Below are 25,356 nucleotides of genomic sequence, written 5' to 3'. Positions count from 1 at the left end.
AGAGATGTCAGCAGTCTGCAGCCCGGAAGAGGGCCTCACCAAACCTGACCACGTGGGCACCCTTATCTTGGACTTCCACTCTCTAGAACTTTGAGAAATATATTTCCGTTGTTTGTAAGCCACCAAGTCTATGGTAATTTGTTCTAACAGCCTGAATTGACTAAGACAAATGCATATAGTGTTTCAGTCACACAAGATGAAAAAGTTCTAGAGATCTGTTGCACAATGATGTTCATATAGTTAATAGTACTGTACACTTAAAAATGATTAAGATTGTTGATTTTATGTTATGTGTTTTTACCACGATAAAAAAAATATTCCTAATGACTTTGATAATGTATGGGCAATGGTATCTGATTTCAAGACTTACTATAAAGCGACAGCGATCAAGACAATGTGGCACTCGTTTTGGAATGCAGAAAGCGATGGACAGAGGGTGCAGAACCCAGAAGCAGACCCACAGGCACGGTCCACCATGTCCAACCACGGAGCCAGGGCAGATCAGGGCAGAAAGGACCGTCTCTGCAACACTGGTGCCGGGACCGGGTATCTATAGGGGAAAAGGACAGACCTCAACCCATACCTCACACAATCCGTAAAAATTCCCTGGAAATGGATTATAGAGCTAAACATAAAAGCTAAAACTATAAAACTTCTAGATGGAAACAGAGAGAAAATTTTCACAATCTTGAGGCAGGCAAAGATTTCTTATAAGAACACAGAATGCACTAACTGTAAAAGAAAAACTGGTAAATTAAACCTTATCAAAACTACAACTTCTGCTCTTTGAAAGACAATTTAAGAATAAAGACAATTTAAGGTTAAGCTGCAGACTGGGAGAAAACATTCACAGTACATAAACCTGACAAAGGACTTGTATCTAGAGCATATTTAGAACCCTTACAACTCAAGACCAAGAAGACAAACAATCCCATTTTTAAAACAGACAGAAGGTTTTAATAAAAAGTCACAAAAGGAGATATACAAAAGGCTAGTGATAAAGATATGCAACATATTAATCAGAGAAATGCAAATTAAAGCCACAATGGGATGTGGGAGGGTTAATTTAATGTGTCAGCCTGACGGGGTGCCCAGACATGCGGTCAGACACGAGTCTGGGTGTGCGTGGAGGGGATCAGCATTCGAAGGGCAGTGTGAGTAAAGCAGACTGCTCCCCAGTGTGTGCGGGCCTCATCCAGTCCGCTGAAGACTCCGACAGAATGAAAGGCTGAGTCAGAGGAAACTCCTGCCTGGCTGTGGAGCTGGGATGTCAGCTCTGGCTGGGTCTCCAGCCCACTGGCTTTCAGACTGGAGCTACGCCATCGCCTCTCCTGGGTCTCCAGCTTGCCAACTGCAGATCTTGGGACTTCTCAGACTCCATAACCACACGAGCCAACCCTTCATGATAAATCTCACACTCTCTCTCTTTCTCCCTTATTGGTTGTTTCTCTGGAGAACCCTGACTAATACAGGATGCTACTGCACACCAAGAATAGTTCAAGGTAAACAGGCTCATACCACATGTTGGCCAGGCTGAGCACACCTGGACTCTTGCTGGCAGTGGTGTGAGTGATCCTCTGGAAAAGAGTTTGGCCGTTTCTTTTTTTTTTTTTTTTTTAAAGATTTTATTTATTTTATTTTTTCCCCCCAAAGCCCCAGTAGATAGTTGTATGTCATAGCTGCACATCCTTCTAGTTGCTGTATGTGGGACTCGGCCTCAGGATGGACAGACAAGTGGTGCCTCGATGCGCACCCGGGATCCGAACCCGGGCCACCAGCATTGCAGCGCGCGCACTTAACCACCAAGCCACAGGGCCGGCCCTGATTTATATTTTACTAATAACTAATAAGGCTGAGCATCTTCTCATAGGCTTATATGCTCATATACACATGCCATCTGTATATCTTCTTTGGAAAAGTCTATTTAAATCATTTGTCTATTTGTTCTATTTTTTAATGGGGTTCTTTTTTTTTTTCTTTTTGCTGAGGAAGATCTGCCCTGAGCTAACATCTGTACCAATCTTCCTCTATTTTGTATGTGGGTCACTGCCACAGCACAGCTGCCGAGTGGTGTAGGTCTGTGCCCGGGATCCGAACCCGAGAAGCTGGACCGCTGAAGCAGAACACACCGAACTGAAGCACCACGCCATGGGGCTAGCCCCAGCTATTTATCTCTCTATTGTTGAACTGTAAGAGTTCTCTATAAGTTCTGGACACTAGATCCTTATCAGATACGATTTGCAAATATTTCCTCCCCATTCTGTGAGTAGTCTTTTCACTTGCTTGATAGTGTCCTTTGAAGCGCAAGCTTTTCACTTTAATGAAGTCCAATTTATTGATTTTGGTTTTTTGTGCTTAAAAACTACTGTGTACAGGCTGGCCCAGTGGCACAGCGGTTAAGGGCACGCACTCCGCTTCGGTGGCCTGGGGTTCGCGGATTCGGATCCTGGGCACACACTGGTGCACCGCTTGTCAAGCCATGCTGTGGTGGCGTCCCATATAAAATAGAGGAAGATGGGCACGGATGTTAGCTCAGGGCTAATCTTCTTCACACAAAACAAAACAAAACAAAACTACTGCCGAATCATGAAAATTGGCACCTTTATTCTTAGCTAAACTATTTTTAGCTCTTACGTTTAGGTCTTGATCCACTTTGAGTTAATTTTTGTGTGTGGTGTGAGGTAGGGGTCCAACTTCATTCTTTCACATGCGGATATCCAGTTGTCTCAGAATCATTTATCGAAGACTCTGCCTTCCCTATTGAATTGTTTTGACATCCTTGTTGAAAATTTTGTATGGGTTTATGTCTGGACTTGCAATTCTATTCCACTGATCTGTTTTTCTATCCTTTCACCAGTTCCATAGTCTTGATTACTATAGCCACTAATCAAGTACCGTAGTTTGTAACAAGTTTTGTTGGGTTTTTTTGTTTGTTTTTTGTTAGGAAGATCAGCCCTGAGCTAACATCCGTGCTAATCCTCCTCTTTTTGCTGAGGAAGACCGGCTCTGAGCTAACATCTATTGCCAATCCTCCTCCTTTTTTCCCTCCCCAAAGCCCCAGTAGATAGCTGTATGTCACAGTTGCACATCCTTCTAGTTGCTGCACGTGGGACGCGGCCTCAGCATGGCCGGAGAAGTGGTGCGTTGGTGCGCGCCCGGGATCTGAACCCGGGCCGCCAGTAGCGGAGCGCGTGCACTTAACCACTAAGCCATGGGGCCGGCCCCTGTAACAAGTTTTGAAACCAGAAAATGTGAGCCCTACAACTTTGTTCTTTTTCAAGATTGTTATGGACTGAATGATTGGGTCCCCCAATACTCTTATGTTGAAGCCCTAATCCCCGATGTGATGGTATTTGGAGGTGGAGCCTTGGGGATATAATTAGTTTTAGATGAGGTCATGAGCATGGGGCCTCCAAAATGGGACTAGTGTCCTTACAAGATGACGAAAAGAGCAGCACATCCTTTCTCTCACGTGAGGATACAGCGAGAAGGCGGCCTACTGCAAACCAGGAAGAGGGCCCTCACCAGCAACCAAATCTGCTGGCACCTTGACCGTGGACCTCCAGCCTCCAGAACTGTGAGAAACAAATGTTTTTTTAAGCCATTCCAGTCTATGGCATTTTGTTATAGCAGCCTGAGCTGACTCAGATAATTGTTTTGGCTATTCTGGGTCCCTTGCATTTCCATATGAATTTTAGAATTGGCTTGCCAATTTCTGTAAAAGTGCCAGCTAGGATTTTGATACGGATTGTTTTGAATCCGTAGATCAATTTGGGGAGTATTGCTAGCTTAATAGTAAATCTTATTCCTAAGCCTTTTATTATTTTTGGTGCTATTGTAAATAAAATTGTTTTCTTACTTTCCTTTTTGATTGTTCATTTCTAAGATAAAGAAATACATTTTTTTTGTGTGTGAGGAAGATCAGCCCTGAGCTCACATCCATGCCAATCCTCCTCTTTTTGCTGAGGAAGACCGGCCCTGAGCTAACATCTACTGCCAATCCTCCTTTTTTTCCCCTTTTCTCCCCAAAGCCCAGTAGACAGTTGTATGTCATAGTCGTACATCCTTCTAGTTGCTGTATGTGGGACGCGGCCTCAGCATGGCCGGACAAGCGGTGTGTCAGTGTGCGCCCGGGATCCTTACCCGGGCCGCCAGTAGCGGAGTGCACGCACTTAACCGCTTAGCCACGGGACCGGCCCCAAATACAACTTATTTTTATATCTGATCTTGTATCCTGCAAACTTGCTAAACTAGTTTATGTGTTCTAATAGGTTTTGTGGGGTGTGTGGATGTGTGTGTGTCTTAGGATTTTCCATATACAAGATCATTTCATCTGCAAAGAGTTTTACTTCTTCCTTTCCAATCTGAATGCCTATTATTTCTTTTTGTTGCCTAACTTCCCTGATTAGAACCTCCAGGACGGTGTTGAACAGCAGTGGTAAGAGTAGGCATCCTCGTCTGACCTTAGGGGGAAAGTTTTCACTACTAAGCATGAGGTCAGCTGGTTTTTTCCATAGATGCCCTTTATCAAGTTGAAGAAGTTCCCTTCTATTTCTAGTTTGTTGAGTGTTTTTACCATGAAGGGGTGTTGGATTTTGTCAAGTGCTTTTTTCTGTCTATTGAGATGATCAAGTGGTTTTTGTCCTTTATACTATCAATATAGTGTATTACATTGATTTTCGCATGTTGAACCAACCCTGCATGCCTGGGGTAAATCCCACTTAGTCATGGTACATACTCCTTTTTATATGTTGTCAGATTCAGTTTTCTAGCATTTTGCTGAGGATTTTAGCACCTATATTGACTCATAAAGAACACTGATTCATAGTTTTCTTGTGATCTTTGTCTGGTTTTGGTATCAGGGTAACACTGATCTCATAGAATGAGCCGGGAAACGTTCCTTCCTCTCCTACTTTTAGAAGAGTTTGTGAAGGATCAATGTTAATTCTCTAAACATTTACTAGAATTCACCAGTGAAGACATCTGGTCCTGGGCTTTTCTTTATGGGAAGTTTTTTTGAATCTCTTTACATGTTATAGGCCTATTCAGCCATCATTTGTGTGTGGGTGGGTGTGTGTGTGTGTGACAGAGAGAGGAAGATCAGCCCTGTGCTAACATCTGCCAATCCTCCTTTTTTTTTTTTTTTTTTTGGCTGAGGAAGACCGGCCCTGGGCTAACATCCGTGCCCATCTTCCTCCACTTTATATGGGACACCGCCATAGCATGGCTTGCCAAGCGGTGCGTCGGTGCACGCCCGGGATCCGAACCGGCGAACCCCAGGCTGCCGCAGCAGATCGCGTGCACTTAACTGCTTGCACCACTGGGCCGGCCCCCGCCATCATTTTTTAACCTAAAAACCAGCAATTTTATATAGTCCAACTCAACACATTTTTCCTTCTACACATTTTCTGTTTGTGCTCCTTCCCCAACACTCCACAAGGAAGAAAGGTCTTGGGACTTTCTCATCAATTTGTTGCATTACAGCTTTTAAGATACAGGATTTCTCCATTTAGTTAGCTGATGTTAAATTATATTTCCTCCAGTACACCTTTCCCCTTCAGCGATTCACAGAAAGTAATCCTTCCTGTTTTCATAGTTGAAGCAGAATCTAGCAAACGCCCTAAGCGGCGACTTGTATGAAACATCTGTACTTTCATCCAGCTCTACAGCAACCCTCACACACTGCATCATGTGTTTCTTCAAACCTTCTCCAATGTTTGCTGTGGGTTTTCTGACAGTATTTGCTGACAAAGAAATGCATTTTAGTTAGTTTGTCATCATCATGTTTTCAGCCATTTTTACCAGCACAGGAAGGAAGTATTTCCCCAACGGCATGAGGCTTTGTATCTTTCATAATTAAGAAACCTCAGAAGAGGTTTCTAAATATTTATCACAAAGTTAAAAACATCTTCTAAAGTGCTGGACGGAGCCCTAAATGGCAGTACATATCCCTCTGCATCCTGGAGAGCTGTCTGTGTCTGGTGTGTGGCATGGGACTGTCTCACAAACCATGGTGGCTTCATGCTATCCTGAGCCGACCTCCCCAGCAGAGCATACATCCTGAGGGAGGCTCACCACGGACAGGAGTGATTCAAATCCCCTATTTTAACTTGGCTTCTTGAACAATGACACATTTCTGGACAACTTCTAGAGGGATGTGATGAGATAAGACTTTTCACTTCCCAGAGTGGCTGACAAAGCTCGAGGCGGGAAGAGTGCTGTCAGCACCTCCATGCTCTCTCCTCTCAGGTGCTTGCACGATCATCTCATCTGTAATCCACTGGTTACTTACAGAAAACTCTTCGCGCCACTGGCCCATTTTAGAAAGGGCAGTAGAAGTAAAACAACACAAGCTGCAAATACTGAGTCAGCTGGTGCGCACACAATGCAGCACAGCACCAGCCACTGAAGCTGGCGCCACGGAGAGCGCCAGGCCACGCCTCCACACGGTCGAGTGCCCTCACCCCCTGGGATGGCTCATCGACCAAACACAACACACAAACCACAAGTGGGCACCAGTGTCGATTCGTATACATAACGCCAGCAAAACTTCCTTTCTCACTTTTTAGACAAAATATATAAATGGAAGCCAGCAGTTCTGCAATAAGCTTGTTACTTTAGGCGTTTCATACCCAACTCTGGTGTCTAGCAGGGTCCGGCCCTTCTTGGTTCCTCAATTATAAATAAGAAATATGTGGTCAAGCATACAAAACGTCAGATGCTATCTTTACAGTTGTCATTTGTATTTTCCAACAGAAACACGATATTCTCTGCTGAGGCCAGTCTTCCTTCTGGCCTTTACTAAGAAATGAATGTTGTATCTCCTTCACAGTGTCCACCACATTGCCTGGTAAGATTAATCCTGACATTTTATTTCTGTTGTTAGGTTCTTGTGAATGGGTATTTTCCCATGATGTGCTTTATTTGGTTACTGTTGTTATATAGAAAAGTGACTGATTTTTGTATATTTATCATGTGCCCAGTTATTATGTTGATCTTTCTTATTAACTGTAATCATTTTCTAGTTATTTTGCTTGTGTTTCTGGGTACATAAACATGTTATGTGTCATCCATTCTAATAGTTACATTTACTTCTATTTCAGTTCTTAGTGCTTTGAACAGAACTGCCAAAATAATATTTAATGGTTCATTTGTTAATTGAAGAACTATTTCTTCTCTTCTCTCCACAGAGCTTATAATCCCAGTGGTTAGAAACAGACACACAAGCAAAACACAGTATGTCAGATGGCAGGAACAGCAAAGGAGAAAAACAGAGCAGGAGAGGGAGATGGGGTGCTTCCAGTGTGAACAAGGTCAGCTCATGGAGAAGGCGACACCTGAGCAAAAATCAGAGGGAGCGAGGAAATGAGCCACATGACGTCTGGAGGGGAGAGGATGCCAGGCAAAGCAAACAAGTGCAAAGACTCTGAGGCCCTCCCATGCTGGCCCATCTTGTTGGAGCAAGGAGGCCACAGTGGCTAAGTGCCCAAGGAGAGTGGAAGAGGAGGAAGGGGGAGGAGGAGAGGGAGGGGAGAAGAGGAGAGGGTGAGGGAGGAGGTGGGGGGAGGAGGAGGGCAGGAGGAGGAGGGAGAGAAGGTGAGAGAGGAGGGGGCAGGAGGACAGGGGAGGGAAGAGGAGGGAGAGGAGGGGGCAGGAGGGAGGAGGAAGAGAACAGGAGGAGGAGGGGGAGGAGGAGGGGGCAGGAGGATGGGGGGAAGAGGGAGAGGGTAGAGAGGGAGGAGGAGGAGGAAGTGAGGAGGAGGGAGGGACGGAGGAGGAGGAGGGGGCGGCAGGGAGCCCAAGTCATGAAGGCCCTGGTGGGCCACTCTAACAAACATGGTCTTTACCCCAAGTAAGACGGGAAGCTACTAGGACAGATCAATGGCCTTGTCTGACAATCTGGTGGCTATGTTCAGCATGGGCAGAGCAGGGGACCACTTAGGAGGCCACTTCAACAGCCCCGAGAGGGTGATGGTGGCTTTGGCCACAGTGGCAGCAGGAGAGAAGGTAAGACACAGTCAGATTCTGTATTTATTCTGAAGTTAGAGCAAAGAGGGTGTATGGGTGGGTTGGACGTGAGCTGTGAGCACAGAGGGGTCAAGGCTGACTCCAAGGTTTTAGCCTAAGCCAACTGAGACAAGGATGATGCGGGAAGCAGTTTGGGGAGGAGGCATTTAAGATTAGCAGTTCAGATTTACACATGCTGAGACAGCTTACAGAAATCCAAGGGAGGATATCCAATCAGCTACTGGGTCCAGGGTTCTGGGGTTGGGGAGGATCTCAATTTGGGAGTCATCAGTATGTACAGAGGGTCCTCACAGCACATGAGACCACACAAGGTCACCAAGACAGTGAGAGGTCACAATGAGGAGGGGCCAGAGGTGGGATGAGGAGCAGCTATGAGCTTGGGAGGAAACAGGTGAGGGTGACGTCCTGGGAGCCAAACAGAACCGTGTCTCCAGGAGGAGGGGTGACCAGTGGTGCACACCGCAAGAGGTGGCGACAAGAACCAAGACACCATAGGGAGCTTGAGCAGAACCACGGGGTCACCTGGAGACCCTGGCCAGAGCACTGCCAGGGAGCAATGGGGCAAACTCAGACGAGAAGCCACTCAACAGACTGCGAGGCAGCTGGTTTGCAGAGGGAGGTGCCCTGCAGGTGTCACCCACTTGTCAACTAGAAGGTAATGGCATGTGTACATCTTCAAACCACGGACGGTGGTGCTGCACGTGAACAGAGAGGTGCAGACAACTCCTCCCCACAAGGACAGGGAGTCAGTGAGTGCAGGCTAGGGCTGGAATTCTGTCAGTCACTTCTCGATGGAAGAGAGGGCAGGGAGCTGAAGCTATACCGTGAAGGGGAGAATATGCCAACCCAAAATATGCCACTTTGGCCTATTAATTATTTTTAATTAAAGGTACTTGAGAAATAGCCAGTGTAAGAAGAACACTCTGACCCTCCCTTGTCCCCCTGAAAGCAGGAGATAAATCTCCCATGCGAAAGATACCCTTCCTGTACCAGGAGGGTAGAAGGCATCATTATCACCAGAGATAGGGAATTTAGGGCCGAGAAGGCTGTATAAACAAAACTTGTTACTTCCTCACTAATTTACTACCTCAAGCCCAAACTTCTTTGTCTCGTCAGTTCACAAATTTACTGTTTCTTTGTCTAAAAGCTGCCTGCTTTAGTCACTTCTTTGAGTCTTATATTTTTATGGGCTCCTGTCCATATGAAATTAAATTTGTTTTTTCCTGTTAATCTATCTTATGTCAATTTAATTATTAAGCCAGCCAAAGAACCCAGAGGGAAGAAGGGAAAAGTATTCTGCTCCTACAAGTGCAAGGGCGTGCAGGCTGGAGGAGGGGATGAGAAGGAAAGTCAGAAGGTTGCTGCACCAGAGGGCTGTGCAAGCCTCGGCAGGGTGCGACGGACAAAAGGGAGAGCAAACGTTTACGGAATTTCCCAACCAGACAGAGGGGAAGCTCATTTAGCCAACAACTATTTACCGTGCCCCCTGCGAGCCAGGCACTCCTCCGGGCGCTGGGACTGCAGCAAGGAGCACAGCACAGCCCTCCTGAAGGAGCCAATGTTCTGGTGGGCATCTGACAGAAACAGTGCAGACAGAAGCCCTTCTCTCAGGCTGTGATTCAAAGGATAAAGACAACCAAACAGGAAAAGGGATGGTGCAGCAGGAGCCACAAACCCCAGCTCCATCCAGGACCAGGGCAGCTTAAGCATAAATGCCGAACAGCACTTCCAGGAGGCCCCATGAAGGGAGCTGGCACCTTCCCCCTCCCTGCTGCCCCTGCCCTGACGCCTGGAGCCACAGCAGCCAACGTGGACAAGGAGGGGCTCACAGAAAGATCTGGGAAACACGGGAGTGAAGAGCATCCCCCGGCTTTGACCGAGCGCTGAGCAGTGGCAGGAGGATGCTGTGTCACCAGAGATGGGCTGGCTGGGGGCTGAGGAGCAGGTTTGGGCAGGGGAGGCTAAGGTCAGGCGCTGTCTGGTTTTGCACACGGTATCTTCCATGCATCTCCCCAACGCCTGAAGAGACCCAGGAGGTGGCTAGCTAACAAGGTGGGAGTTCAGGGAGAGACCTGGTTGGAGAGGGAGTATGGAGACGTAAACACAGAGACCCCCCCAGGGTGAGCTGGTAACGGGAAGACGGAAAAGATCTCCAGACTGGAGGATGCAGAGGAGACAGCAAAGGCATGCGAAGAGGCCGAGCAGTGAGAACGGAGAGAACAATGCCTTGGAGGCCCAGTGAAGGAGGTGATCACCTGGGGACTGGCCACGTGAGCAACATCGAGTTGACAGTTGACAGTGACCTCGACCAACACGTTTTGGTGATGTGTTTGTGGCAAAAATCCCGACTTAGAGACCAGGAAGAGCGACACTGGAGTCGGGGGCAGAGAAAAGCAGCAGCAGCTGGAGGAGACTCGGGCCCAGAGAGGGGTCTGGTTCAGGATGGCGCAATTAGGGCCACGTACACACGGACGGAATGACCCAGTGAAAAGAGGGAAACTGAGGCAGGAGAGAGAACCAAGTGCTGGAGCTGCAGGCAAGAAGGGGCGGGCTCCAAGCATAAGCTGAAAGCCAACAACGTCAATGGGCAGCTCACCCATACGGGTGAGGGCAGGCGCAGGGGGGCCGGTGGCTGTTGTGATGGGAAAGTGGGTGAGGAGGCGGGCCCCGGGGACTGTGCGCTGGGACAGGAGGCTGGAGAGGGGCACGTGTGAAAGCACCCCCGGGAGCATGCAAGGCTCACGGTCAGGAATTGAAGGTCAGCAAGACCACCAGCACAGCTGGGGGTTTTTCTCCATTCAGCCACCTTCAGTTGAATAGTTCCGGTATTAAACTATCTAGTAACATTTAGTCATTAACTATTAGTTTGTAGTTATTGAAACCATGGATAGTTCTTCTTTTCAGAAAGTTTTCAAACAATGGTCCCCAGGTAGGGAGATTCTAACACAACGTACAGCTGACGTGCCCCCTGCGAGCCAGGCACTCCTCCTGGAGTCACCTGAGAGAGAGTCACGCTGCAGAAACTGTGCTTCCCCACGTTCAGGCCAGCACCTCACACCCTCCCCCTGAAGCCCACGGAGAATGCCACGCCGCCGAGCTGGGAAGTGCACACTGCCAGCCTCCTCTTTTCTCTGGTGCCAACTGGTCTTCCCAGCTTGCTTCCCATGCCTGCTGACTGGCACCCGCAGTCCGCGTCGCTGGCCCAGGCACTCAGGGGCCCCACTGTCATAACCTCTCTGTACGGCTTTGGGAACATCCCAAGCCACACTGCTCCAACGGGACTGTGTGCCTATGTCGTTAGGATCTGCTGAGACTTCAACTAAGCCCACGAAGCTTCTCCCCAAAATATGACTCGCCTGGCCACCCACTAAAGCCACTGCATCCACCCTGTAGGTCCCCACACCTCCCACTGTCCCACACTTGCCTTGACTTTATCACGGTCGTTAAAGGCTCTGAAATGCTTGTGTCCACTTGTTTAATGTCCCCTCCCACCAAGCACAGCTGCACCAGGCAACTTAGTTGTCTTTTTCTTCCCAACATCCCAGCGCCCCCAACAGTGCCCACAAAAGGCTCTCCAAGAGCTGCCGAGGGAGCATGTGCCAGAGCTCGTGGGCATTGGGATCTGGACTTCAGCTCTGCAGCCTGTGAGATGGAGGCGCCAATAGGACCTGCCTTCTAGGTTTGTTATGAGGATTGCAAGAGAGCAGATGGGATGTGCTCAGCTACCACGGTCACTATACACCCTGAAGCTAGGGGTCCGAGGTGTGTGGGGGGGGTGATGGGGGGGGTGTGGGTGCATGTGTGTGTGCGTGTGTGGTGGGTCACATAGCTCCCCACCAGCTGCTGCTACCATGTGCCCAGAGGTTAGCACTGCCTCTAATTCAGCCCATTTGTCATAGAGAACTGGGTATTAGAAAGCCTCTTCCTTTCTGACTAGTTTAAAATACTAATAATACTTAAAAACACAAACAGCCCGCAGAGAGCAGGGAACCCAGCCTCACATCAATCTGCGCATGTCCAGGGAGGCCCAGGCATGAGGAGGTCAGCTGCGCTCCAGCACAAAGAGGACACACCACCCAACGGGTCTCGTGTGTCAAATATCTGACGAGGGGTGTGAAAGACAAGAAGAGCGAGAGGTCGGGTGGACACATGCGGTAGGCATGGCTCTCCAGAAAAGAAGGCGTTTCAATTGTGCTTCAGATGTGGTAGGATTCTGGGAGGCCACAGGCAGCAAGAGGCTCCTGTAGGGGAGAGCAGACAGTGCTCTGAAGGTCTGACAGGGAGAGCCTGGGAAGACGAAGGGAATTATGACTTCAGTGCCCAGAGGCCAGAGAGAGGACCAGTGTCTTTAATGTAATACAACCGCCTTCTGAGGGAGGGATTGGCTCCCTCTATAAAGCAAAAAACCTAAAGTAAAAAGAAGTTAAGACCTAGCCTACGGCCACCATCTAGGACACAGCATACCCAGGATCAAAACCCACGCGTGCTTGTCTCTCAAGTCCAAGCACCTCATGCTGACCAGTGTTTCCCACTTGAGAACACAAGATCCCTCAAATCCAGCCAAGACCAAGTGTGGAAAACTGCACTGAAAGCTATAACCTGAGGCATATAACTGGCACCCAGACTTTCTACAACAAGTACAAACCCAGGCTTTGAAATCGCAGGGCAGTACTTGGTCAACAAGACTGCCACCAAACTAAAAGCAACAAATCTAAACATTCCTGTAGAGAACTAAAAGACACAGGAGACCATGCCCACAGACCCTGTTAGGAGCTGGCCTCGCCCTCCCCAGCCTGTCACACGTGACGAGGAGAGGACCGCTGGAAGGGGGACTGAGCTGGGTGGAGCTGGGGACCCCCTGGCTGGGCGAGGCTCCAGATGAGGGCAGAGGTGAGCCCAGGTGAGACTCAAGGAGAGGAGTCAGGGTCCAGAGCTGGGCTCCCAGTGACCAACGCCCGTCCCCTTCTCCTGGGCTGTGCAGACTCCCTCCTGATTTGTCTTGGGATAAAGACGGTCTCTAAAATATTACTTTACTTCAGCTATTTGAAGGCAAAAAATAGAAGTAAATACACCAAAATATTAATGGGATGATTAGAGAACAATTTGGAGAATAAACATAAATTACTTTGTAATCAGAAAAAACTTTTAAAAATATAATTAAAGCAGGAGTTTCCAGTTTAAGATGGTGGGCTACACACCCAGGTTTCTCTCCCTTCCCTCGTGGAGGCCCGAGGGACATGACCTACAACCTGATACAGGACGGCACTCAAGAGGGAAGGTTCAGAGCCAGGGCTGGGAAATGAGGGTGCATTCTCATGACAGCTTCCCACCCCCCGTGCTGCTGTAAGAACATAAAAACAAGTTCCATAAAGCAAGATCCAGCCCAGCGGTTCTCATGGGGGCGATTTTACCCCCCAGGGACACCTGGCAGTATCTGGAGACATTTCAGGGGCATGCTACCGGCATTTGGTGGGCAGAGGCCAGAGCTGCTGCTAAACATCCTACAATGCACAGCCCCCAGGACGTGGAACCACCCAGCCCAAAGGTCCGCAGGTGGTGGAAAGGCCTACAGCAGCCCACCCCACGCAGGACCAGGCCCCAGTGAGGAGAGGGCGTGGGTCAGAGCGTGCCGGCAGCAGCAGCTCATGGCCGCTCCACTCTCTTCCCACTTCAGCAGGAAGTAAGTGCAGAAGTGCTCGCCAGGTATCCTGAGGCTGTGAGGAACCGGAGGGAGCTGCCAATCCTCCCAAGAGAGAAGAATCCCCAGCACATCTGAGGAGGATGTGCTGTCAGGACAGCAGGGGGGTTCGGTCCAGCACATGCCTGCTCCTACGACCCAGGAGGAGAACATGCCCTGGACTAGAGAAGCACAACACGTTCTAGTCCTGTACTAACAATGCTTCTGAATCAAGGATCCCTCATTTCCCAGTGAGACCTCCTCATTATGCACTAAGAATGACTCCTGAAAACTTCTAGGAAAAAAATGTGGACTCAGCAGTGACACGTGTCAAGACAAAAGAGGAATTCTTACATGTGATCTAAACAATCTGCAGGGAAAATGGTGGAAGTAGCTTTTCCAATTGCAAAAATTCTGCTTTTAAAATCTTTCTGAAAAAGAAGTAAAACTTGTTTAAAAATCTGGCAAGCTCACTTGAAATGACACCATAATACTTCTTTACCTGTATGAGCATCTGCAAGACTGTTTTCATCACAGGCTATTTAATAACTCCAGAACACAAATCATATTCATGGTTATGAAATGACAGAGAGAGAAACCCTTTCCCATCTGATGCTGCCCACAGTCACCAGCCAGGACCAAAAGATGAACCGCCAGAGTTCTCATCTTTGAACCTTCTTGTCTGTCAGTTCAAATGACAGGCCTGAGGTGAGCTGAGTGAGACAGAAGGTCAGCAGTTAACGGACCCCCTCTTTTTTTTGGGTGGAGCAGGGGTAAACATCAACCCAAGGGAAGTTTAGTTGGGGCCTTCAGGCAGCAGGGTCCCAGGGCCTCTCTGAGCTGCAGGGTCTTCACGGAGTTGAGTATAAAAACACCAACCACCTACATCTTGAAGGGGTCCGGCAAACAGGCATCTGAACGTGTCAGCAGTGTCTCCCTCCCCTCCCTTCACCAGTAAGGTGCTGCACACGCAAGTCACTGGTTAACAGAGAGCAACAGAACCTGCTGCTGCTGTCCTGTGAAGACCACGGAGCAGGGCAGTCTGACCTCAGCAGAGACGACCGTACAGGCATCTCGTAACAGGTGCCAGCACTGTTCTGAGCAATATGGAGTCCCTCAGGGGACACAGGTACTATCCTTACCTACGTTTGACAGGAGTAAGCGACCTCAGAGCAGTTACACAAAGGGTGCAGGATTGAAACCCCTGCAGGCTGGCTCAGAGCTGGCAGCCACCCAGCCACACTGCACCCACCACCACCTGTCACCATTGAGGTGGACGGGGGCGCTGGGGTTCTCCGGGAGGAGAGAAAAGCTACCCGGCCCCCCAGGAAAGGAATCCAGAAGAAGGAGTGCTCAGCCACAGTTCTCCTGGGAATGCTATGACCTTGATCTTGAAGGAATTTATTCCCAGGTGCTTCATTCTAGCCAATCATCGTCAAACCCTTTACTAACCAGGGAAGGAGCAAGTCTGGCCCTTGTACCAGGAAGGCCGATTTCATACTAATGGAATGCCCCTTGGCCAAGTGACCATCCAAGGTCACGCAACCGGCAACCGAGTGGCAAGGGCGGTATTTCAGGTTTGGTGACGCCCCGTAAAACGGGTTCCCCTTAGGTCGCTAGGTCCGTCCTCGCAGCTGCCCTAATGAGTGACTGGAAGCCAGCACACCACCATCTTCTGCACCAAGCTTCCGGGCGCACAGCTGTACACCAACCGCGAGTCCCGCCGGGCACTGGGGCCGGGCGCCCGCGACCCCACACCCCGGGGACCCGGCCTCCACGCCGGCCCCGAGCCACCAGCCTGCCCACCGCCGGGCTGTCCCCGCCGGTTCACGCTCTTCTGAGGACCCAGGCGCCGCAGTCGGGCTCCGGGGGCGAGGCGGGGCGCCAGGCGGACGCGCTCTCGCCCTGCCGTGAGACCCTCGCAGGCCGGGCGGGGCAGGGACGGCCACACGCCGCACCCGCCCGGCCCGCGGGCCCCGGGACCCCCCGACCCCGGGGAGCCTCCAGACCCCGGGCCCCCACCGCCCCCGGGGAGCCCGGCCCGCAGGCCCCCGCCCCGCCCCCGCGGCCTCAGGCCGGGCGGCCGCCCAGCCCGCAGAACCCACCTTGAGGGTCGGGTACTCCTGCACCTTCAGGGTCATGGACAGCTGGGCAGCCGACTCCTGCACCGCCATCTTGAATCGGCCAAAACAGTAGCGGGCGGAGGGGCAGCGCCGCGCGGCACGCCGGGTAGTGACGTCGCGGGGCGGGGTGGGGCGGGCCCAGGCGTCTGCACCAATCGCTTCCGCCCACCGGCCTGGCGGCGGAAGAAGGCGCGGCCGCGGCGTGCGCGCCGAGAGGCGTCCGGTCCAACCAATCACCGCCGACCTTCCCTCGTTAGGCCAATCAGCGTGAAGCCCGGCTGGGTCGTTCCCTCCTTGAACTCGCGGCCGGGCGGGACGGCCTCTCGGGCCCGGCCGAGGACCGTGAGGGGCATGGTTGTGGGGCACCTGGGTTCCTGCGGGGCCCCTCGAGGCAGTGACCCCCCCCCCGTGGCAGTGACCCCTGGAGGCGGTGACCCCTCCTGGCAGTGACCCATCGAAGCAGTGACCCCTCGAGGCGGTGACTCCCTGTGGCAGAGACCCCTCATGGCAGTGACCCCCCTGTGGCAGTGGCCCCGTGGCATTGGTCCCCGGTGGTAGTGTGGCCACGTCTGCAGGCCCCCGTGCCTGCCAGCCGACTGCTCTCCGCTGGGCCGTCCCGCGTGCAGCCCGGACTCCAGTGGGAGAGCAGAGGCCGAGCGCTTAAACCACTTACGGGAAAGCAGCCCCCGCAGCGGACCAAGGGCTGTGTGTGGCCCCGCACCTAGCGCCGCATTCTTCTCCTTTCAGATGCGACTGGTCCTTCGATTCCCTTGTTTAAATAGAAATGAAATTAGGTTTCATTAATTAGAAGACTTCCACATTAAACCATCTCTTGTGTTTCACATTTCACGCTCATTTCTGAAAGAATTCTTAAAAAAAAAATAAAGTCTAGCGTTGGAAAAAACCCCTAAGACGACACAAGGGAAGCCGCTGTCCCCGGAGTGGGAGCAGCCAGCTCCCAGGACGGCAGAACCACGAGGGTGAGAAGCAACTTCCCGTGCTAATGAAGCAAGTTCCTGTCCCGGATCATGTCCACGTGGCTGGATTCGTCGAGACAATCAGGCGCTCACAGCTCCACGCTAATCGGGCTGCTTCCTGTTGGTGAGCAGACAGCGTGGTGAGCGTGTCCACGCCCAGGTCTCAAGTGTGTGAAAGTGCGGCTGAAGATGGGCTCCTGTGTGGGGTACCTCTCAGGAGACTTTGGAAGGAAATTGTTGGTATGAGGCTAGAAAAATGCACCTATTCTAGAATTTTTTAAACCCTTAGGAAGGAAAAAAAGGGATGTTCCCCACTGAGATGGGTCAGTTCATCTAATCACAGATCATCAGAACAGTGTTCCTGCCTAAGTTTCAGGAAGTTGTTTTTGTAGTTCAAGCAGAAAAGCTGAGCTCGAAATGAGCACACACAGCTTTGGAAAACTATATTATTTAACCTAGGCTCTCTTGTTTTCAAATTTCGGAAGTTTAAGAATAAAATACTTTGCATTCTAAGTTGCCAATGAAATAGACCCTCGAGTAATTGAATGCACTTTCCCCAATAGGATCTTGCAATCTGAGCACTCAGAGAGACATTAAGTTTCTCTCTAGGTTCATAGAACCAGCCAACTTTTTTTTTTTAATTGAGATATATTTGACATTCAACACTGTGTGTAAGTTTAAGGTGTAAGAGGTATTGATTTGACACATTTATACTGCAAGATGATTGCCATAGTAGTGTTACCTAACACCTCTATTGCGTCACATAGTTATCATTTCTTCTAGTGTTAAGAACTATTAAGATCTGGTCACTTAGCAAGTTTGTTTATAATACAGTTTTGTTGTCTATAATCACTATGCCATGCATTAGATATCCAGGACTTATTTATCTACTAGTTGCAAGTATGTACCCTTAAACAACATCTCTCCCATTCCCCCACCCCCTAGCCCCTGGTAACCAGCATTTTACTCTCTGCTTTTACAATTTCAGCTTTTTTAGATTCCACATATAGGGAATATCACACAGTATTTGTCTTTCTCTGACTGACTTATCTCACTTAGCATAATGTCCTCAAGGTCCATCCATGTTGTTGCAAATGGCAAAACTTCCTTTTCTCTCATGGCAGAATAATAGTCCTTTGTATATATATACCACATCTTCTTTATCCATTCATCCATTGACAGGCACTTAGGTTGTTTCCATATCTTGGCTACTGTGAATAATGCTGCAGTGAATATAGGAATGCACATGTGTCTTTGATAATCTGTTTTCATTTCCATCGGATAAATACCAAGAAGTGGGACTGTGGGATCATACGATATTTCCATTTTTAATTTTTTTTTAAATTTATCTTTTTTCCCCAAAGCCCCAGTAGATAGTTGTATGTCATAGCTGCACATCCCTCTAGCTGCTGCATGTGGGACGCGGCCTCAGCATGGCCGGAGAAGCGGCACATCGGTGCGCGCCCGGGACCCAAACCCAGGCCGCCAGGAGCGGAGCACGCGCACTTAACCGCTAAGCCACGGGGCCGGCCCAACCATTTTTAATTTTTGAGGAACCTCCATATTGTTTTCCATAGTGGCTGCACCAATTTACATTCCTACCAACAGTGCACAAGGGTTCCCTTTTCTCCACGTCCTCGCCAGCACTTGTTTCTTGTCTTTTTGATAAAGCTGTTTTGACAGGTGTGAGGAGATAGCTCACCATGGATTTTATTTGCATTTCCCTGATGGTTAGTGATGTTGAGCACCTTTTCATGTGCCTGTTTGCCATTTGTATATCTTCTTTAGAGAAACGTCTAAGTCCTTTGCCCATCTTTTAATTGGGCTATTTGTTTTTTTTGTTATTGAGTTGTATGAATTCTTCATAGATTTTGGATATTAACCCCTTATGTGACACAAGGTTTACAAAACTTTTCTCCCATTCTGTAGGTTGCCTTTTCATTTTGTTGATTGCTTCTTTTGCAGTGCAGAAGCTTTTAAGTTTGATGTAATCTCACTTACTGATTTTTCTTTTGTTGTTTGTCCTTTTGGTGTCATATCAAAAAAAATCATTGCCAAGACCAATGTTGAGGAGCTTCTTCCCTATGTTTTCTTCTAGGAGTTTTAGGGTTTCAGGTCTTATGTTTAAGTCTGATGCATTTCAAGTTAATTTTTGTGAGAGGAGTATGATGGAGGTCCAGTTTCATTCTTCTGCATGTGGTTGTCCCAGCACCATTTGTGGAAGAGACTATCCTTTCCCTACTAGATGTTCTGGCTCCCTTGTCAAATATTAGTTGACTGTATATGCAGAGGTTTAATTCTGGGCTCTCTTTTCTGTTCCATTGGTCCACGTGTCTATTTTTATGCCAGTATGACACTGTTTTAATTCTATAGCTTTGCAGTATAGCTTCCAATCACAGCCAACTTTTTATAGACGGATTCTACTCAACTAGAGAAATCTTCTTAAGAGGATCTTTAAGCATAAATTGTCAAGCAAGGCCTCCCCAAAATGCCTTGGGTATTTGGGTAGCAGGGTAAATGGGGATGTGTGAGAAAACTCAGAGCTGCTGCTCAAGGTTCTCGATCCTTAGAGAAGTGCACCCCAAGGGGACACTCTTGCGTGTTGAGAAGGTCTTCCTGGGTCTGTTCTACAGACATAGAATGCACACAGCCAAACACCACTGCCCCACAGGAACCTTGAATAAGTTATAAATGTTGTCTAGTTTCTTAAAAGGCCCAGAGAAAAAACGAGTGGCATTTATTCTGTTTTGGATTTTCTCTGATCTCAGAGCTCAGACTTGAGCCGCTCTGAGAAAGGAACAAGCAGTTGTGTCAGCTTCATTCCTGAGGACGGTGTAGACAGCTCAGAACACTGAGACCAAAAGCATTAATGTTCAGATGCACTCCCTCGGCCTTTTGTCTTACGCTATAGGTGATCTGTGTTTTATGTTAACTGTGGGGAAAATATGTCCTTAAAGCTCTTATATTTTTATATAAGTATTATACTTATATAAATCTTATATTTATATTTATCTTATATTTCAGTTATCCCTTTTAGGTCAAACACAAAATTCCCTACTCTAAGTGCCCGTCAATTGTGAAGAAAACACAGCAAAAGGAGACATGTGCTTTTCACAGATATTAAAGTCAAGAGTTAGACATCTTCCACGCCCAAGCTAAGGTGAGTGACGCGTGCCCCCTCCACCTGCTGGAGTCACGATCTGTTCTTCCTGTGGGAGTGCCACAGAAGGTCACAGCGAGGCCACTTCAGACTCTGTACCTAGCAGGTCACAGCTCACGCTTGTGTACTTATGCATGTGGAATATCTGTGTGTTAGTGGACATTCTTTACACTAATGGAGGTGGAGGGAAGCAACGTTACTGCAAATGTGCCCTCGACCCCAGCCTCCCACCACCTGCTCCTCCTGCTGCGTGCATCTGTCACATGGCTCGTGTTTAATGTGTACACTTTTACACGATGTAAACAGTGAATCAGCCTGTCTTGTGTATATTGTACACTTCATTATATCTGACATTCTTGTAACTACTGTGTGACCAATAAGTTCCTATAAGATACAGCTTTTTGTTTTCTTGTTTTCTGTGAGGAAGATGAGCCCTGTGCTAACATCTGTTACCAATCCTCCTCTTTTTGCTGAGGAAGACTAGCCCTGAGATAACATCCACGCCCACCTTCCTCTGTTTTATATGGGATGCCACCACAGCATGGCTTGACAAGCGGTGTGTTGGTCCGCACCTGGGATCCGCACCCACGAACCCTGGTCTGCTGAAGCGGAGCGCACGCACTCAACCGCTATACCACCAGGCTGCCCCAAGCAATACTGCTTTTTAAAAAACAAAAATACCCCACTGAGAGGGATGACATATCCCACATTTTGGTGGTGGTCACTTTATATATAGGATCTTTAACACAAGTACTTTTTTTTTTTAGAGAGGATTCTGGGAAGATGGTGGAGCACCTATGAAGTGAGAATCTGTCTCCCCACCCGGACAACCACTGCACTAGCAGAATCTGTCTGATGTGACTATTTTAGAACTCTGGAGTCTATTGAAGGCTTGCAACTTCCAGGGGAAGTCTTGGACAATAAAAGTGGTTAATTTTTCAATTTCAGCTCTTAGCACAGTAGCAGCTACCCATCCCCTCCCCCAACCATGCAGTGGGCAGCTGTGCACGTGTTCCTGGAGCAGCTTGCACACAGCTTGCGGGAACCAAGGTGGGCAAAGAGGACCCTGTCCTCCAAATATCAGGGGTCTGTGCTCTGATGGCTGCTTCTGATCACAGAGGTGCAGACAAAGAGCCATTCTTGTTGTACTGCCCCCATTGTTGCAAGACCCTTCTGCTCCAATGAAGTGACTTCCAGGGGATTTAAAGGGTCAGTGCCATTTTTCCTTCTCCTTAATTTTTGCTTTTTCTCCTCTCGGGAGCCAGACATTAAAGACAAGGACATTCAAAAGCAACCGCATCTATGGGGGGAAATAGAAAGTGACTGTGCGTGCCCAGAGAAAAACTGAGAACACCTTAAGTTTACACCTCAGGTTGAACCTCAAAACAGAGACAACCTACAACAAGCAAAACAACAAGCAAACAAACAATAACACAAAATGAGCAAACCCTGGGGAAAGGGAAGAATCTGATTCCAGACTTACCACATCATTAGATTCAAATGTCCATGTTTAACCAAAAAAAATCACAAGGCATACAAAGAAACAGGAAATACAGACCATTCAAAGGGAAAAAATCAACAGAAACTGTCCCTGAGAAAAAGACCTGATGGCAGATCTACTAGACACAGACTTTAAAACAACTGTCTTAAAGATGCTCAAAGAACTAAAGGAAGATGTGGGAAAAGTCAAGAAAATGATGTGTGAACAAAATGGAAATACCAATAAAGAGACAGAAGATGTAAAAAGAAACCAAAAAGAAATTCTGGAGCTGAAAAGTACAATAACTGAAATCTAAAATTCACTAGAGGGATTAAAAGGCAGGTTTTAGCAGGCAGGAGAATCAGTGAACTTGAAGACAGGACGATGGAAATTATTGAGACTGAGGAACAGAAAGAAAAATGATTGAGGGAAAGTGAACAGAGCCTAAGGGATCTGGGGGACACCATCAAGTGGACCAACATATGCACTGTAGGAATCCCAGAAGGAGGAGAGAGAGAGAAAGGGGCAGCAAGAACATTTGGAGAAATGATGGCTGAAAACGTCCCAAATTTGATGAAAGACATTAATATAAACATCCAAGGGACTCAACAAACTCCAGCTAAGATGAACTCAAAGAGACCCACACCAAGACACATTATAATCAAACTTACGGAAGTCAAAGACAGACAGAAATTTGAAAGCAGCAAGAGAAAAGTGAATCATCACATACAAGGGACTCTCAATAAGATTATTAGCAGATTTCTCATCAGACACTTTGGAGGCCAGAAGGCCAATATTTTCAAAGTGCTAAAAGAAAAAAAAACTGTCAATTAAGAATCCTATACTTGATAAAACTGTCCTTCAAGAGTGAGGGAGAAATTAAGACTTTCCCAGATAAACAAAAGCTGAGAGACATGTGACCACTACATCTGCCCTGGAAGAAATGCTCAGGGGGCCCTACAAGGTGAGTCAGAGGACACTAGACAGTAACTTGAAGCCACATGGAGAAATAAAGATCTCAATAAAGGTAAATACATGGGCAATTATAAAAGCTAGTATTGTTGTGACAGTTTGTAACTGCACTTTTTGTTTACTACATGATTTAAGGAAAAAAACTATTATGAGTGTAAAAGCTAGTATTACTGTAACTTTAGTTTGTAACAACAAATCTTATTTTCTACATAATTTGAGAGTAATAAACAAAAAATTAAAAAAATCAAAAAAGAGTCTAATGCATTTAAAAAATTATTAGTTTATGTTTTGGGGTACACGATGTGTAAAGATGTAATTTTGTGACATCAACAACCAAAAGGGGTGGGGATGGAGCTGTAAAGGAGCAGAGTTTGTATGTTATTGAAGTTAAGCTGCTATAAATTCAAATTACAGTGTTATAACTTTAGGATGTTAAATATAGTCCCCATGGCAACCACAAAGAAAAAAGCTACAGAATATGCACAAAAAGAATTTAAACACTTCACTACAAAAAAAAAAAATCAACTAAACACAAAGAAGACAATAATGCAGGAAATGAGGGACAAAAAAGCTATAAGGCATATAGAAAACAAATAGCACAAAGATGGAAGTAAGTCCCTCCTTATCAGTAATTACTTAAATGTAAATGGATTAAACTCTTCAATCAAAAGACAGAGATTGGTGGAATGGATAAAAACACATAATCCAACCATATACTGTCTATAAGAGACTCACTTTAAATCCAAATACACAATTAGATTGAAAGTGAAAGGATGAAAAAGATATTCCATGCAAATAGTAACCAAAAGAGAACAAGGGTGGCTATACTAATATCATATAAAATAGACTTTAAATCAAAAAAGGACATTATATATTGATAAAAGGCTCAATACAGCAAGAACACATAACAACTATAAGTGTTTGCACACCTAATGACAGACCATCAAACTATATGAAGTAAAGATTGACAGAATTGAAGGGAGAATTGGCTCTATAATAACAGATGGAGGTTTCAATACCCCACTCGCAATAACAGATACAACAACCAGACTGAAGAGAAGTAAGGAAACAGAGGACTCGACACAATAAACCAACCAGATCTAACAGACATATACAGAACACTACACCCAACAACAGCATACACATTCTTCTCAAGTGCACATGGGACATTTTCCAGGACAGACTGTACGTTAGGCCACATATTAAGTCTCAATAGATTTAAAAAGATACATATCATACAAAGTATCTTCTCCAACCACAACAGGATGAAGTTAGAAATCAACAACAGAAGGAAAACTGGAAAAGTCACAAAATTGTGGAAATTAAATAAAACACTTTTAAACAACCAATGGATCAAAGAATAAATCACAGGGAAATTAGAAAATAATTAGAGATGAATGAAAAAGAAAACACAACTTATCAAAACCAATGGACTCATTGAAAGTGGTGCTTACGGGGAAATTTATAGCTATAAACACAATGAAAAACAAGAAAGATCTCCAATCAACAACCTAACTTTACAACTTAAGGAACTAGAGAAAGAACAAACTAAACCAAAGCTAGCAGCAGGGAGGAAATAATAAAGATCAGAGCAGAGATAAACAAAATAGAGAACAGAAAAACAATAGAGAAAATCAATGAAACTAAAAGTTGGTTCTTTGGAAAGATCAACATAATTGACAAACCTTTAGCTAGATGGACTAAAAAAAAAGAGAGAAGACTCCAATTAATAAAATCAGGAATGAAAGTGGAAACATTAATTCTACAGAAATAGAAAGGATTATAGGAGAATTGTACACCAAAAAATTGGAACCTAGATGAAATGGACAGATTCTTAGAAACACAAAACCTACCAAGACTGGCATTCACCCTCCCAGCACCTCGATGTGGTCACCAACCCCGTTGCTCTCTGAATCTCGTTATTCAAGAGTTTTTATAACCCAATCTCCAGCCCCATCCCCTCCCTGGAGAGTTCCCACCCTCTGATCACTCTGGTCACTTTCTGGTGACCAGCCTCATCCTGAAGCTGTCCAGGGGCCCCACCCAAGTCACTGCATTGGCATAAACTCAGGTGTGAGGGAAAGGAGCTTGTTAGGAGTAACTGAAGACATTTCTGTCACTCAAGAAATCCCAAGAGTTTCAGGAGTTCAGCCAGGAGCCAGGAACAAAACCACATATATTTTATTACACCATAGCGCCCAATGGCTGCCAGGTTCTCTTGATTCAAACTTCCAAAATCTTAAGATCCAAAGTCTGACTGGCCCAGCTTGGGTCAGCTGTCTGTCTGCACTAGTGGTCGTGGAGCACACTCACTGCTTCCGGCAGCCCCTTCTGTGGGCGGGTCAGGAGGGGTCGGAGGAGAGGAGCCGCCATCTCCCCTACAGGTCATAGGAGGGTGGTTCCCCAGCCCCAGCTCTGAAGATGAGGATGGGGGACTGTCACAGGGTGCAGGCCATCTGCTGAGAAGACCTGCCCAGACCCCGGAGGGCCCCTTCTTTCATCTCAACTGCCCACAGAACACTGAGTACTTAAAACAACTCCACAGGGCTCAGGGGATGGCTCTGCCCAGAGCTGCCACCAGGCCACTTCCTCTTACCCGCCCAGATCCATGTTCCCAACTGGAACTGACCCATGTTAATTAGTTTGATTTTCACATCTCATAGGAGGTGGCTAACCCTGCCAATTCTGTTTAAAAAATTGATTCTTGGGGCTGGCCCAGTGGCATAGTGGTTAAGTTCTTACACTCTGCTTTGGCGGCCCAGAGTTTGTGGGTTCAGATCTTGGGCATGGACCTACACACTACTCATCAGGCCATGCTCTGGCGGTGTCCCACAAACAAAAAATAGAGGAAGATTGGCACAGATGTTGTTAGCTCAGGGCCAATCTTCCTCACACACACAAAAAAGAAAAAAATTGATTCTTGAATAAAACATGTACCC

The 25,356-nt window shown here is 47.3% G+C and overlaps 1 protein-coding gene across 3 annotated transcripts in view; it reads right to left on the bottom strand.

Moving 5' to 3' along the window:
- Positions 1-15,907, bottom strand: part of MAEA (macrophage erythroblast attacher, E3 ubiquitin ligase) — a 39,349-nt gene extending 23,442 nt beyond the window's left edge. For all 3 annotated transcript variants that reach the window (XM_004432208.3, XM_004432209.3, XM_014788812.2), the window contains exon 1: positions 15,811-15,907. In XM_004432208.3, the coding sequence (XP_004432265.1) occupies positions 15,811-15,879 (69 nt within the window). In that variant the 5' untranslated portion in view covers positions 15,880-15,907. The remainder of the gene's footprint in view (positions 1-15,810) is intronic.
- Positions 15,908-25,356: the final 9,449 nt, after the last annotated feature.

The sequence above is a fragment of the Ceratotherium simum genome, chromosome 8 (genome assembly GCF_057802395.1).
Source record: "Ceratotherium simum simum isolate JZ-2026a chromosome 8, ASM5780239v1, whole genome shotgun sequence".
NCBI lineage: Eukaryota > Metazoa > Chordata > Mammalia > Perissodactyla > Rhinocerotidae > Ceratotherium > Ceratotherium simum.
Note: the sequence above shows the minus strand (reverse complement) of the source record. Positions and strands in the feature narration are given on the sequence as shown.